The 16,022-nt window shown below is 36.1% G+C and overlaps 1 protein-coding gene across 7 annotated transcripts in view; it reads left to right on the forward strand.

The window, feature by feature from the left end:
- Positions 1-16,022, forward strand: part of PPP2R3A (protein phosphatase 2 regulatory subunit B''alpha) — a 187,994-nt gene that overhangs the window by 153,083 nt on the left and 18,889 nt on the right. For all 7 annotated transcript variants that reach the window (XM_035704779.2, XM_025448920.3, XM_025448918.3 and 4 more), the window contains 3 exons: positions 7,023-7,198; positions 8,216-8,334; positions 10,337-10,443. In XM_035704779.2, the coding sequence (XP_035560672.1) occupies positions 7,023-7,198; positions 8,216-8,334; positions 10,337-10,443 (402 nt within the window). The remainder of the gene's footprint in view (positions 1-7,022; positions 7,199-8,215; positions 8,335-10,336; positions 10,444-16,022) is intronic.

Here is a 16,022-nt window from a genome sequence, read left to right on the forward strand (position 1 = left end):
TTCAGTAATTCTATTTATAACTTTCTGAGAAACTTCAATATTGTGTTCCATTGTAGTTACACCAGTTTTTCTCACCACAGTACATAGGTGTATTTATTTCCACATCCTTACTAACACTTCTTATTTCTAGTATTTTTGGTTGACGGTCATTCTAACAGGTATGAGTGATACTTCAATATATTTTTGAATTGCATTTCCCTGATAATTAATCATGTTGAGTATCTTCTGTGTACCTACTGACCATCTGTGTATATTTAAGAAAATGTTTATTTAGTCCTTTGCCCACTTTTTAATCAGTTGGTTTTTTGTTTTGGGGGTGGGTTTGTTGTTGTTGTTGTTGGGGTTTTTTTTGCTATTGAGTTGTATGACTTCTTTATATACTTTGGACATACACTCCTTATCAGATACATAATTTGCAAATATTTTCACCCATTCAGGGGGTTGCTTATTATTTTGTTGATGATTTTCTTTCCTCTGCAAAAGCTTATTTAGTTTAATGTAGTCTGTTTATTTTTGCTTTTGTTACCTCTGTTTTTGGTGTCAAATCCAAAAAATCGTTGCCAAGATGATACCAAGGAGTGTACTGCCTGTATTTTCTTCTAGCAGTTTTATAGTTTTATGACATTCAAGGTTTTTAAAGATTTTTTTATTCATTTATTTGAGAGAGCGCGCACACATGAGCAGATGGAGGAGCAAAGGGAAAGGGAGAAGGAGAAGCAGCTTCTTCCCACTAAGCAAGAAGCCAGACACAGGCTCAATCTCAGGACCCTGGGATCATGACCTGAGCCAAAGGCAGACACTTAACCAACTGAGCCACTCAGGTGCCTCATACTCAGTTTTTTAATACATTTTGAATTTATTTTTGTGTATTGTGTAAGACAGTAGTCCAGTTTCATTCTTTTGCATATGGCTGTCAGTTTTTCCAACACCGTTTATTGAAGAGACTCCCCCTTCTCCATTTAGTATCATTGGCTCCTTTATCCTACATCAAGGATATGCATGGGTCTATTTCTGGGCTGTTTCATTGATTTGTGTGTCTGTTATTATGCCAGTACCACATTGTTGTTGTTTTGATTACTGAAGCTTTATGTAGTATATTTTGAAATCAAGTAGTATGATGTCTCCAGGTTTTTTCTTGTTGCTCAATATTGCTTTGGCTATTCATGGTCTTTTGTCATTCCATACAAATTTTAGGACTATTTGTTCTCTTTCTGTAAAAAATGCTATTGGAATATTTATAGGGATTGCACTGAATCTGTAGATTGCTTTGAGTAATATTAACTATGATAATTCTTCCAATCTGTGAACATGAACTATCTTTGCATTTGTGTCATCTTCAGTTTTTGTTGTTGTTGTTGTTGTTGTTATCATCAGTGTCCGATAGTTTTCAGTGTACGGGTCTTTCACTTCCTTGGTTAAATTAATTCCCAGGTATTTTATTCTTTTGGAATAATCCAAAAGAATAGCTATAAGTGGGTTAGTTTTTCTGCTTCCTGTTGATTTTTGTATCCTGCAACTACACAGAGTTTATTAGTTCTAACAGTTTTTTGGTGGATTCTTTAGGGTTTTCTGTATATAATATGTCATCTGAAGAATTAACAGTTTTACTTCTTCCCTTTCCAATTTGGATCCCTTTTATTTCTTGCCTATTGCTCTGGCTAGGGCTTCTAGTACTATCTTGAATAAAAATGGTGATAGTACGTATGTTTCTGTTGTTCCTGATATTACAGGAAAAAACTTTCAGCTTTCCACCATTGAATATGATATTAGATGTGAGCTTGTCTGTACCCACTTTGTTGAGAGTTTTTATCATACATGAATATTGAATTTTATCAAATGCTTTTTCTACACCTATTGATACAGGGATTTTTTTTATCCTTCATCTCATTAATGTGGTACATTGCATTGATTGATTTGCAGATGTTGAGCCATACTTGCATCCCTGGAATAATTCCCATTTTATCATGGTGTATGATCCTTTTGATTCATTACTGAATTTGAGTTTAATATTTTATTGAGGATTTTTGAATCAGCGTTCATCAAATATTGACCTGTAATTTTCTTGTGGTGTCTTTGTTTTATTATCAAGATAATACTGCCCTCTTGAAATGGGTGTGGAAGTATTCTCTAATCTTTTTTTTTTTTTTTTTTGGAAGAGTTTAAGAAGGATTAGTATTGATTCTTTTTGAATGTTTGGTATAATTCACCAGTGAGCCCATTTGGTCCTGGGCTTATGTTTGGTGTAGGTTTTGAATACTGATTTAATCTCCTTACAAATATTCAGTCTCTTCAGATTTTCTATTTCTTCACGGTTCAGTCTTGGGATATTGTATGTTTCTAGGAATTTATCATGATTGTCAAATTTGTTGTATAATTTTTCACAGTAGTCTTTTATGATTGTATTTCTGTAGTATTGGCTGTTAAATATTATCACTTTCAGTCTGTGCATATCATTATATCTAATGTATCTAACTTTAGGCAGCATATATGGGTCTTATTTTCTTTTCCATTCTTCCATTCTGTCTTTTGATAAGAGAATGTATTTTATTTACATTTAAAGTAATTATTGATAGGTGTATAGTTATTGCCATGTTCATTTTTTTTCTTGCTCTTTTGTAATTCCTCTGTTTCTTCTCATGCTCTCTTCCTTTGTAGTTTAATGACTTACTTTTGGGTAAGATAGATTTCTCTATCTTTTATGTATCTACTATACATTATTACTGATTTTCTATCATTTCTTATTTTGAGTCCTTTTTCCTTATTTTGTGAGTTCTAGCTAGAGGTTTGTCAGTTTCATTTAGCTTCATAAAGAACCAGCTCTTAGTTTCATTTATTTTTTCTAACTTTTTAGTCTGTTTCATTTTTTTCCACTCTAATCTTTGTTATTTCCTTCATTCTACTAACTTTGGGCTTCATTTGTTCTTTTTCTAGTTCCTTGAGATATAAAGTTGGCTTATTTGAAATTTTCCTTGTTCTCTTGATGTAGGCATTTATCACTATGAACTTCCCTCTTAAAACTGCTTTTGCTGTATCCCCTAAGTTTTGGTGTATTATTTTTCATTTTTATATTTGTCTCAAAGTATTTTTTGCTTTCTCTTGATTTCTTCTTTGGCCCATTGATTGTTCAATACCATATTGTTTAATCTCTACACATTTGTGAATTTCTCAGTTTTCTAATAGTTGATGTCTAGCTTCATACAATTATGCTTAGGAAAGATTCTTGAGGAGTACCTGGGTCGCTCAGTTGGTTGAGTGTCCAACTCTTGGTTTCAGCTCAAGTCATGGTCTCATGGATATTGGCGGTCTGGCCTATGTAGGGCTCTGTACTCAGTGGGGAGTCTGCTTGAAGATTCTCTCCCTCTGCCCCTCCCCACACTCATTTGCTCACTCTAAAATAAGTCTTTGGGAAAAAAGAGATGCTTGATATTATTTCAATCATCTTAAATTTATTGAGACTTGTTTTGTTACCTAACACAATGGAGGATGTGCCCTGTGTACCTAAGAAAACTGTTTATTCTTTGCTTTTGGATGAAATATTCTGTATATATCTATTAAGTCTGTCTAGTCTAACATGTCATTTAAAGTCAGTGTTTCCTGGGACACCTGAGTAGCTCAGTGGTTGAGCATCTGCCTTTGGCTCAGGTTCTGATCCCTGGGTTCCTGGGATCAAATCCCACATAGGGCTCCCCGACAGGGAGCCTGCTTCTCCCTCTGCCTATGTCTCTGCCTCTCTCTGCATGTCTCTCATGAATAAATAGGTAAAATCTTTTTAAAAATAAATCAATAAAGTCATTGTTTCCTTATCAATTTTCTTTTTGGGTGATCCTCTGTTGACAGTGGTATACTAAAGTCCCCTACTTATTTTATTGCTATTTCTCCATTTTAGATCTGGTAATATTTGTTTCATGCATTTAGATGTTGCTGTATTTTAAGTGCATAAATACTTAGAAATATGTTCTTGTTGTGTTGACCCTTTTATATTATTATATAATGCTCTTGGTCTCCTATTATAGTCTTTGTTTTAAGGCCTTTGGTCTAATGTAAGAATAGCTACTCCAGCTTTCTTTTGCTATCTATTTGCACAGAATATCTTTTTTCTATCACTTCACTTTTAGTCTGTGCATGTGCTTACATCTAAAGTGTCTCTTTGGGATTCCTGGGTGGCGTAGCGGTTTGGCACCCGCCTTTGGCCCAGGGCGCGATCCTGGAAACCCGGGATTGAATCCCACGTCGGGCTCCTGGTGCATGGAGCCTGCTTCTCCCTCTGCCTGTATGTGTCTCTGCCTCTCTCACTCTCTCTCTCTCTCTCTGTGTGACTATCATAAATAAATAAAAATTTAAAAAAAATTAAAGTGTCTCTTTAAAAAAAAAAATGTCTTTAGGCAGCATACGGATAGGTCTTATTTTCTTATCCATTCCGCCACTTTGTCTTTTCATTAGAGAATGTATTTCATTTATATTTAAGGTAATTATTGACAATATATAGTTACTACCATTTTTTTAAAGATTTTATTTATTTATTCATGAGAGACAGAGAGAGGCAGAGACACAAGCAGAGGAAGAACCAGGCTCCATGCAGAAAGCCCGATGAGGGGCTCGGTCCTGGGACCCCGGGATCAAGCCCTGAGCCAAAGACAGACAATCAATCATTGAGCCATCCAGGCGTCCCTAGTGACTACCATTTTAATTGTTTTCTTGCTATTTTGTAGTTTCTCTGTGCATTTTTTTTCTTTTCATGCTCTCTTCCTGTGTGGTTTGATGTATTTCTTTAGCTAGATGCTTAGATTCCTCTCTCCTTATCTTTTGTGTATCTACCACAGGTCATTGGTTTGTAGACCATGTCGCTTACATATAACCACCTATATTAAAAAGTGTTTTAAATTAGAAATTAAGTTTGAACACATTCTAAAGCTCTCCATTTTATTCTGCCCTCCACATTGTTTCTGATATCACATCTTACATCTTTTATCTTGTATTTCTCATAACTAATAATTTATAATTTTTACTACATTTGTCTTTTAATCCATCGCTTTTACTACATATTTACCTTTACCAGAGAGACTTCTATTTTATGTCTTCTTGTTACTAATTAGCATCCTTTCTTTTCATCTTAAGAAAAGTCCCTTTATGGGATCCCTGGGTGGCGCAGCGGTTTAGCGCCTGCCTTTGGCCCAGGGCGCGATCCTGGAGACCCGGGATCGAATCCCACGTCGGGCTCCCGGTGCATGGAGCCTGCTTCTCCCTCTGCCTGTGTCTCTGCCTCTCTCTCTCTCTCTGTGTGACTATCATAAATAAATAATAATTTAAAAAAATATTTAAAAAAAAAAAGAATAAGTAGTTTTCATAATTGTTTCCTATGTATATTAAATTATCTCATTTTATACCTTAAACACAATTTTTACCTAAAATGTTGAAAAGAAAATTATAAAGAAAATTTAGCCACAAAGTATAGAGAAACAAAATTAATTGCAATTATGTATCTTATTTAACCCAATATATCTGAAATGTTATTTGAACATGTAATCAATACAAAAATATTATTTTACTTTTTTTAGTATTAAGTCTTCAAAGTCTGTTGTGTATTTGCACTAAAAGATACTTCAAATTGGACTAGCCACATATAGATAGTGGCTACCATATACTGATCATGCAGATGTGAGTAACAGGAGTTCTGTAAAAAGAATGCATAAGGGTAAAAAGGCAGGGAAGAAATAAAATAATTTAAGAAAATTTCCAAGAACTAAAGGATACTAGTTTCCAAATTGAGTAGGCTTTCAGAAAGCCCAAGAAAATAGATGAATTAGACCCAGGATATTTCGAAACACCAGGGACCCAGAGAAACCACTACAGGGTTTAAAGAAAACAAACAAAACAGATTATTATAGTCAAAGGATCAGACATCAGCATGGCTTTAGACTTTTCAAAAATAATGGATAGGTAGAAGACTGAATGACTGCCTTTGATATACTGAAGGAAAAGCACCACTAAGGTATAATTCTATAACTAGCCAAAATATCAACCAAGTTAGGAGGTGGATAAAAGGTATTTTCAACTATCCAAGATCTCAAAAAATTTACCTGCCATCCTCCCCTTTTCAAGAAGCTACTGAAAGGTGTGTTACACTAAACAAAGAAGTCAACCAAGAATGAGGAAAGTGTGAGATACAAGAAATGAGAGAAAGGTGAAAGAAATCCCTGGGATGAAACTGTGAACCCAACCTAGAGAGCAACAAGTCCAGGTTACAGTAGGTCCGAAGGAAGCAAAAATACTTCACCAAGAAAATCCAGTTGATAGAACCCTGATGCAGGGCAGCCCGGGGGGCTCAGCGGTTTAGCGCCGCCTTCAGCCCAGGGCCTGATCCTGGAGACCCAGGATCGAGTCCCACATCAGGCTCTCTCCATGAAGCCTGCTTCTCCCTCTGCCTATGTCTCTGCCTCTCTCTCTGCGTCTCTCATGAATAAATAAAATCTTAAAAAAAAAAAAAAAAGGAACCCTGATGCAACTGATTTGTGGATGTAGAAAAGTGGCAGATAGGGACATTGAATAGTTACATAGACACAAATCTAAGCAAATAAGAGATAAAAGAAAAATAAAAACTTATAAACTCTGAATCTTGAGTAATTTCCATTACGAGGGTCCAGAAGGGCATGTAAGTAAAGTGGAATGAGAGGTAAAAGAGCTAAAACCTCATCTTTCATAGTACAAAATTCATATATAATTCTTGAAACTGAAATGTAAGGAAGGAATAATATAAGCATCTTAACTGAAAATATAAAAACCAAAATAATCAGGTGTTGAAAGTAGTTGTTTCTGGGTAAGGGAAAATAATAATAGGAAGAAGGGATCTGCTAGTTTTCCTAACAAATTTTGTAAAACTGTGTTTCTCTAAGTCCCAAGTATATACACATCTAACTTACTTTTTTTTTTTTTCTAACTTACTTTAAAAGAAACATGGGCAGTACTAAATCTGTAAGTAAAGGACCTTTACCAGGCCATTGGTAATGAGTGTCCTTATCTCCTAGTATTGAGTATTGGTTCCGCTGCATGGATGTGGATGGGGACGGTGTACTCTCCATGTACGAGCTAGAGTACTTCTATGAGGAGCAGTGTGAACGGATGGAAGCCATGGGCATTGAGCCCTTGCCATTCCATGATTTGCTGTGCCAGATGCTTGACTTGGTAAAGCCAGCCACTGAAGGTAAGATTGAGTAAAAGTTCATTTGCACTTTTCACCTGTATAATAGAGTGGGGTATTTAATCCCAGATTGTCCTAAATTCTTTAATAACTTCCAGAGTCTTCCATACTGACTTCCGAAATACAGAAATATTTACATTTCTTATTTACTATTAGTGTGGAACCAACAGTTAATAGCAAATCCTACTGAAGAAATTTTTCCAGGGATCCCGGAGTGGCTCAGCAGGTTTAGCACCTACCTTTGGCCCGGGTCATGATCCTGGAGTCCCAGGATCAAGTCCCATGTTGGGCTCCTTCCTTGCATGGAGCCTGCTTCTCCCTCTGCCTGTGTCTCTGCCTCTCTCGCTCTCTGTCTCTCCAATGAATGAATGAATGAAAGAAAGAATGAGTGAATAAATAAATAAAATAAGATCTTTTTAAAAAAGAAAATAAATAAATAAATAAATAAATAAATAAATAAATAAATAAATAATAAGATCTTTTAAAAGAAAAGAAAAAAAATTTTTCCATAGAGGAACACCTGGGTGGCTCAGTTGGTTAAGCATCCAATTCTTGATTTTGGCTTAGGTCATGATCTCAAGGTTGTGAGATCAAGCCCCACATGGGGCTCCATGCTCAGCAGTGAGTCTGCTTGAGATTATCTCTCTCCTTCTCCCTTGCCCTGGGCCACCGTAAGTCTTTATAAAGAAAAAAATTTGTCCATAGAGAAAGCAGATTAGCAGTTGTCCAGGGCTTGGGGTAAGGGGAGTTGGGAAAAGTCTGCTTGACAGATGGAGAGTTTCCTTTCGAGGTAAAGAAGTATTACAGAACTGAATAGTAGTGATGTTTGCACAGCATTGTGAATGTACTAAATAAAAGTCACAGAATTGTACATTAAAATGGTGAACTTTATGTCAGTTTCAGCTCAAAAAAATGGGATCTTGTGTAATAAAATTAGCATATACATATATCTTTGAACTTCAGTAAAAGATTTCACTTACCAAAACATTCTTGATATTTACTCGATTTGTTTTTACATAGGCAAAATAACACTACGAGATCTGAAGAGATGCAGAATGGCACACATCTTTTATGACACTTTCTTTAATCTGGAGAAATACTTAGACCATGAACAGAGAGATCCCTTTGCGGTCCAGAAGGTACTGGTTTTAACTTCTATTTGAGAGCTGCAGTATCAGGGTTGTATGCTACAGATAAAAATTAAGACGTAACATTTATAACATCACATACTGAAAAAACAAAAATGGACCTAGAGCTCATCTTTCCCCCCAGCTAATCTTTAAGTTTAGGTAACCTCCATCTGCCTATCATTGAGTGAACTGTATGGCCTGTGTACTTACATATATATTAGAAAATAGTTTTTAAAAGGTTTGGAAAAAATTTGTCCTTCCAAATTAAATATTTATCAATAGGCACATCTTTATTAGAAAGCATATTGGGATTAACTGTACCATTCATTTCCAGAATGACATGTAAATAGCTCTCCCCATCATAACGAAAACCAGACATTCTCATGAAGAACAAACCTCAGATAATATAACACTGTTTCAAGTGTTAATGACTGTTGTGCAGGACTGTCAGTTTGAAGTCATTCTACACCTGAATAGACACTAACCTGTAGACCCTCAAAAAACCCTGAATATCATATGGTCTGTTCAAAGAAAAAGGGCAGAATATCAATATTTCTATTCCCTTATTTGAAAAGTAAAAATTATGTTGATAGAAAAGGACTGTTTCCAGTGGTCCTGCAAGAGTACAACTACAGGAAACTTCTGGTCTTTTCTTTTTCTTCCACATGTTGACCTAAACAGTAGTAAGAACACAAAGATCACCTTCCAGAAACAAAGTCTCTGTATCTGATCTTGGAGCATATCAAGGCCCATTGTCACTAACCTAAAGTCAGAATTATGTTTCATTGATTCAGAGGTGCCCATTATTTTATATCCCTTAAGAAAGAAAGAAAGGAGAGGAGAGGAGAAAGGAGAGGAGAAAGGAGAGGAAAGGAAGAAAGAAATGGGGATGGGGTAGGGGTTCTTAAAATGGATTAACTGTCATAACACATTGTATGGTCAATATTGAGGTATTTGCATTCTTCTAGGCATAACTAACCTTACATCCAAGGGCAGTGCTCATTTTAATCATGGAAAAACATTTAACCTGGAATATATAATCCAAGATACTGCCCATATTGTAGAAGGAAAAGAAAATGTATAGCCTTTTCCCCCCCTTCATTTCTTCTATTTGTGTTATAAATTTTACTTTGTAAGAAGTGACAGTATATCAAGATTTGTTCTGATATGCAAAGAACATTTTTAGTTAGAAAGTGCTCAATAACTGGGTGTTATTCTGTATGTTGGCAAAGTGAACACCAATAAAAAAATAAATTTATAAAAAAAAACATAAAGTGCTCAGTAGGGCAGCCCTGGTGGCCGAGCGGTTTAGCACCGTCTTCAGCCCGGGGTGTGAACCTGGAGACCTGGGATCGAGTCCCGCATCGGGCTCCCTGCATGGAGCCTGCTTCTCCCTCTGCCTGTGTCTCTACCTCTCTCTCTCACTCTCTCTCTCTCATGAATAAATAAAATCTTAAAAAAAAAAAAGTGCTCAGTAAATTTCAGACACTGTGTTGAAGAGACATATGGTCAAATAGAGTTTAAAAAAAAAAAGCAAAAAGTAGCAATCAAGCATATACAGTATAGCAAAGAGATTATTTGGGGAAGGGCTGTTTCCAGGAAGATAGCACAGATGACAGGACATCTGAGCTGACTTTTACAGAAGCAATAAAAATGTGCCAGAGAAAGGGATGGTATATTTCAGGTGGGCATATGCAAAAACCACAAATCATTCCAGATAGGTGCTGTGCAAAATGCCAGGGAGAAGGCGAGCCAGGGCATGGCCTCTGATTATAATCAGGCAAAAGAATCTGCATCTGAAGAATTAGCTGCCGACTGGTTCACTATAATTTTTGTGATTGGAGGCACAGAAAACACTTCAGCAGTGTAACTTTAGCACCTCTTTTAATATGTTAAGATGAAACATTTTCAGATAGGTCATCACAAATGTGTATCACTAAAAACAAACAAACAACCTATCTCCAATGGTTTGTCTTTGATTATTTTTGTTTCCTGTCCTCTTTGCAATCAGGATATTGAGAATGAGGGGCCTGAGCCTTCTGACTGGGACAGGTTCGCAGCTGAGGAATATGAGACTCTTGTTGCAGAGGAATCTGCCCAAGCACAGTTCCAGGAAGGGTGAGTGAATTTCCCTGGGTCTTGAAGAACTTTTTAAACAGGGGTAACCATCTCAGAAATATTAAAACCACCTTGAAAAATCAAACTAGTAATCCTTATTTTTTTAATATCATAAAAATGGATTATAATCAACTTTAGTTGAATATTTTTCCCAGCAGTCTTCTCTTCCCTTCTTCACTAATTTCCTGAAAACTCTTCTCATTCCCATTTCCTTTTATAAAATTGTACTTTTCACTGGAAGCTAAGATCATTGTGGAGTCATACTACTTTGTAGGGATGTTAGTAAGTCCCGTAAATACAGGACAAGGCTAAAAGAACTGAAGCTTTTTTAAATAATAAAAATATATTTTTAAAACAAACCTTTACCATACATGGTTTTGTGCATTCAACCCTGAACAAGAAGTTACTTCTACATGGGATTTATAATAGGGCTTACTTAATTCCATAAAGGGACCATGGTGAGAAATTATCCAAGACTTTCACTGCTTAGAACATTTCAGCAACTTTATAATTTGTTGGCTCTTTTCCATCATCTTCTAGGGATTCCTTCAGCAGTTCCTCTAAGACTCTTAATTAATCCTAATTATTAATGTAATACATTTTTTGAATAGGTAATACATCTGTATGTTTTAATATTCAAAGAAACCAAAGGATTACATAGTAAAGTTTCCTACTGCCCAGTTTTCCTTCCCAGAAGCAACAATCACTGAGATCATTTTATGTACCCTTCCAAAAAAGACTCTCTATCCCACTGTCAGATAGATAGATAGATAGATAGATAGATAGATAGATAGATAGGCAGGCAGATAGATAAAGAAGCAAATTCAGGGGTGCCTGGGAGGCTCAGTCAGTTAAGCATCCAATTCTTGATCCCAGTTCAGGTGTCAATCTCAGGGTCATGAGTTCAAATCCAGTGTTGGGCTCCACACTGGGTATGGAGCCTACATTTAAAAAAAATAAAAAAGCAAATACACATATACATTGTTACATTACTTTTTTCCCTTACACATATGGTAGCATTCATTGTTTGGTACCTAGTTTTTTCCACACTTGTATAAAAATTCTAGAGATCTGCTGTACAACATAGTGCCTACAGTTTAAAATTTGGTATTGTGCACTTTAAAAGGTTAATAGGATAAATCTCATGTCAAGTCTTCCTACAAAATAAACATACACAAGAAGAGAAGGAAGGTGATGGGTATATTTAGTACCTTGGTTGTGGTATCACAGATGTATGTATATGTCCACATTGATCAAGATGCATTCATTAAATGCATATCATTTTTTATGTAACAATTACACCTAAAAACAAAGCTTGAGAAAACAGTATGGTAAACCAAAAACATTTGTATTTTATGATTACTAAGGTATAAATGAGGCTTTACAAATATTTTGGGGCTTTCAGTGCATGAAAAAAATTAATAAAAACAATAAATTGAAGATTATTCCATATATGTATCTAATGAATGTTCTTCCATACATGTATCTAATGAATGTTCTAAGTTTTTATAGCTGTATAATATTCTAATCTATAGTTATTACCATTATGAGAAAAGTTATGCTATTAGAAATAAAATGTTCTAATGAATAATCTTATATACATGTCATTTTATACATATATAGGACATATTTCCAGAAGTATAGAAAACAGCATACTTGCAAAAACACAGATTAGAGAAACCAACACGAAATAATGCAGGCACCCAGAACTAGCAACAGTGGGGAGCCACTTTCACCCCTAGGCCTAAAAGGACAAAGAGATAAAACCATTATCAGAACCCAAAGAGAGTAAGTATATGGAGAGAGTCAGGACTTGTGACCTTCAGTAAGGGAATTTAGTCAAACGATGTCAACCCAGATGAGAGCTGCTAGAATAAATACCCAATTTCACTTTCTTTATATCCCTTCGTGTTCTGCTGGTACTTCCCATTAGCTTCCAACAAGAAACCGGAAGATAAGACAACTAACTGATGTGGTCCATCTGGATCAGCCTCCTGGGGCACAAACTAAACGAAGAGTAGATCTAGAAGGATAAAAATGAAATATCCAGTTCAGTACATAATGTCAGGTAGCCCTCCACAGAGATTGTACATTTTACACACCTACCATTAAGTCTTCAATATCTTTTTGGAGAGTATTAAAGAAGCCATTACCAAACCACTTTCTTTAATCTAGAGATTTCCTTAATATTCTTAGCCACAAAACTGAGATCTCATTTTTATCACTGACCCCGAAACCCATAAAAATCATTTCATCACTCATTATTTTAAGCCTTACTGAATCAGAAAACACAGGTGAGTATATTCACAAGCATGATCTAAATTTTTTGGCATTGAGCATCCATAGTCTACTTATGAAGCAGTATCAATACTGTTAAGAGCATGTGTAGATGTTTATAATAAAGATTGCCTCCAACTTTTCACTGATAGGAGTAATAAAATTATCCTACATATATATACTACAATTCCATGTAAACATTAAAAATCATTTTGTGGATCTATATTTCTTGATTACAGTAACAAAAAAATAGAGATGTGGAGAAAGACTTTAAAAGACCGAATAGAATGGAATAGCAGAACAAAAAGAAAATTAGGTATATGTAAGGAAAACAACAGGGATATAAGTTATATGTATTAGACAACAGAGCAAATGGAACCAAAAGATTCCAATAAAAGCTTTTTTAAAAATAAAACAAGACTTGAGGGACCCTTGGGTGGCTCAGCGGTTGGGTGCCTACCATCAGCTCAGGTCATGATCCCGGGATCCAGGATCAAATTCCACATCAGGCTCCCTGCGATGAACCTGCTTCTCCCTCTGCCTATGTCTCTGCGCCTCTCATGAATAAATAAATAAATCTTAAAAAATAAAAATAAGGGATCCCTGGGTGGCGCAGCGGTTTGGTGCCTGCCTTTGGCCCGGGGCGTGATCCCGGAGACCCGGGATCGAGTCCCACGTCGGGCTCCCGGTGTGTGGAGCTTGCTTCTCCCTCTGCCTGTGTCTCTGTGCCTCTCTCTCTCTCTGTGACTATCATAAATAAATAAAAATTAAAAAAAATTTTTTTTGAAAAATAAAAATAAAACAAGAGTTGAAATCTAGAAAGGTCAGGAGTCACACCATATCCAGAAAATTCTGATAATGATTGATTCTCCATATATATGTTGAATTTGCCAGAATTCAACGACATAAATAAAAGTTTATTTAAGGGGTTTTTTCCTTTTATTTTTTTTTTTTAAGATTTTACTTATTTGAGAGGGAGAAAGAGTGAGAGCACAAGCAGGGTGAGGGACAGAGGGAGAGGCAGACTCCCCACTGAGCAGGGACTCCAGGATGATGACCTGACCTGAAGACAGACACTTAACCGACTGAGCCACCCAGGTGCCCCATTTTTCCCTTTTTTACAAAATTCAAGTCATCAGACAAGGGGGAAAAAATCACCCTTGCCTCAGATACCTCCATAGTAAAACTGAATACTGGAAGACCATGAAACAATATATACAACCTTCTCAGAGAAATTATATAATCCCAAATTTTATTTTTTTAAAGATTTTATTTATCTATATGAGAGAGTGAGTGAACAAGACCTACAGAGGGAGAACAAGCAGGGGAAACTGCAGAGGGAGAGGGAGAAGCAGGCTCCCTGCCGAGCAGGGAGCCAGACAGAGGCTTGATCCCAGGACTCCAGGATCATAACCTGAGCTGAAGGCAGGTACTTAACCAAATGAGCCACCCAGGCACCCCTACAGCCCCAAATTTTATACTAACCCAAGATGACATTCAAGCATGAAAGAACAAATGGTATTTCCAAACACATAAGAACTGAAGGGAATATAGCACCCATGAGCTCTTCTTTAAAAAGGACATAAGCATAAAACCAAGAAACAAACCAAACCAAAATAAAGAGCCCGGAAATGGAGCAACCACTGTGAAAAAGAAATAACAGCATTTGATCCATTCAAATGTAGAAAGAATAGAGATAAGAACATAATAGTCTGGAAAAAATAACAGCTGAAACTAGAATGTAGAGAAGAGGAAGAAATATATGTAAAACATCCTAGAAGTAACAATGTAACTGAAAATGGGAGGTGGAGAGGAGAAAGAAAATGTGTAAATTTCATTGGCAAGGCTTCCATAGATAGCCTTTAAAGCTGTAAGTCAAAATGAGAGTTTAGGAATACTAATTAAAATAAACACTTGAAAAACCAAAGCCAGACTCTAAGTGTTCTAATTCAATCAGAAAACATGTACACACAAAATGAAAACACAGACCACAAAGCATAAAGATGACAGAAGTAAAGGAAGCATTTTTAGATCAGTGTATGTAAATGGAATAAACTCGCTTATTAAAAGAAAAGGATTCAATTCTGGAAGACAAAGGTTGAATTTAAAAAAAATGAACCCTCAAAAAAAGCAGTGCATCTGAAACAAAAACTGCAAAAAGAAATTGGAACTTATTATTTGCAGCCATAGCAAACTATTCCCTGGAAATAGATAGATAAAATACCTTTGTGGGTTTTGTCCATAGACCATCTACAAAATACATACTAGACTACAAACAAAACTACAGTGGACTTCTAAATAGGAACTACAATTTAGAACAGCTTCTCATTTAAGAAGGCAGTCTAAAAATGTACTATTTCAGTCTCTCACACCACTTAAAAATAACTACAGAGTACCACTTAGGAAGAGAAATTTTCAGTGGACTAAAGGAAAACAGATGGGATCAGATTGAAGATTGAAGAGGGAGCCAGAGCTTAGGTTCTATGCAGGAGGACGGAGAAGATAATTGCTACAAATAAAAGCAGCAGCACTTAAGGGTGATATACTCGAATTTGACTGAAACCAAGGGCTAGAGGGAGACCAGAAGAAGCAGCATCCAGGTAGGTCAAACCTTTATATATCTCATCCTATCCTTAAAGGAAAGACAAAAAGCAAGAGTGTGGGATCTTGGAGCAGTGAAAGCACATCCACTGAAATATCCACACCAGCAGCCTGGCCCATCCATCCCTTCATTCTCCTTGAAAATACTAGTAACCTCAGATTGCCCCCTCCTAAGTAGCCAATGCAAACAGAAGCAGCAGTTCGTTCCCAACTACACAGAAAAGTGGACAGATATCAAACAGTTACAAATACCAATGAAATACTCAACAAATGGAAGAACTTTCACCCTTGGAAGGAGACTCACTTCAGCAATTAGAACAAGATCTCCAGTTGAGTACATTTACCATTTTTAGAGGTAAGAGAATATTGTACTCTTGAAACAAGACTGACCACTTTCTTGGAAATAAAAAAAAAAAAATTTAATGAAAAACACAACCATTGGGCTGAATAATAAAAGGCACAGCTAAAAAGTTTTTGATTTGGGATATTGATTATGATACTGGGGTAAGAAATCCTTGCAGAAACCAGTAGAAATAATAGCCAGATAATTCCCAAAATACTATCTATTTAAGAAAATAAACACATACACAGGAATCAGCAAATTTCTTCTGGGCAGGTAGTGGGTATTTTAGGTTTTACAGTTCTGTCACAACTATTTAGCTCTGGCATTGTGGTATGACAGTACCCATAGGTAGTATGTA

The sequence above is a fragment of the Canis lupus genome, chromosome 23, assembly GCF_003254725.2.
Source record: "Canis lupus dingo isolate Sandy chromosome 23, ASM325472v2, whole genome shotgun sequence".
NCBI lineage: Eukaryota > Metazoa > Chordata > Mammalia > Carnivora > Canidae > Canis > Canis lupus.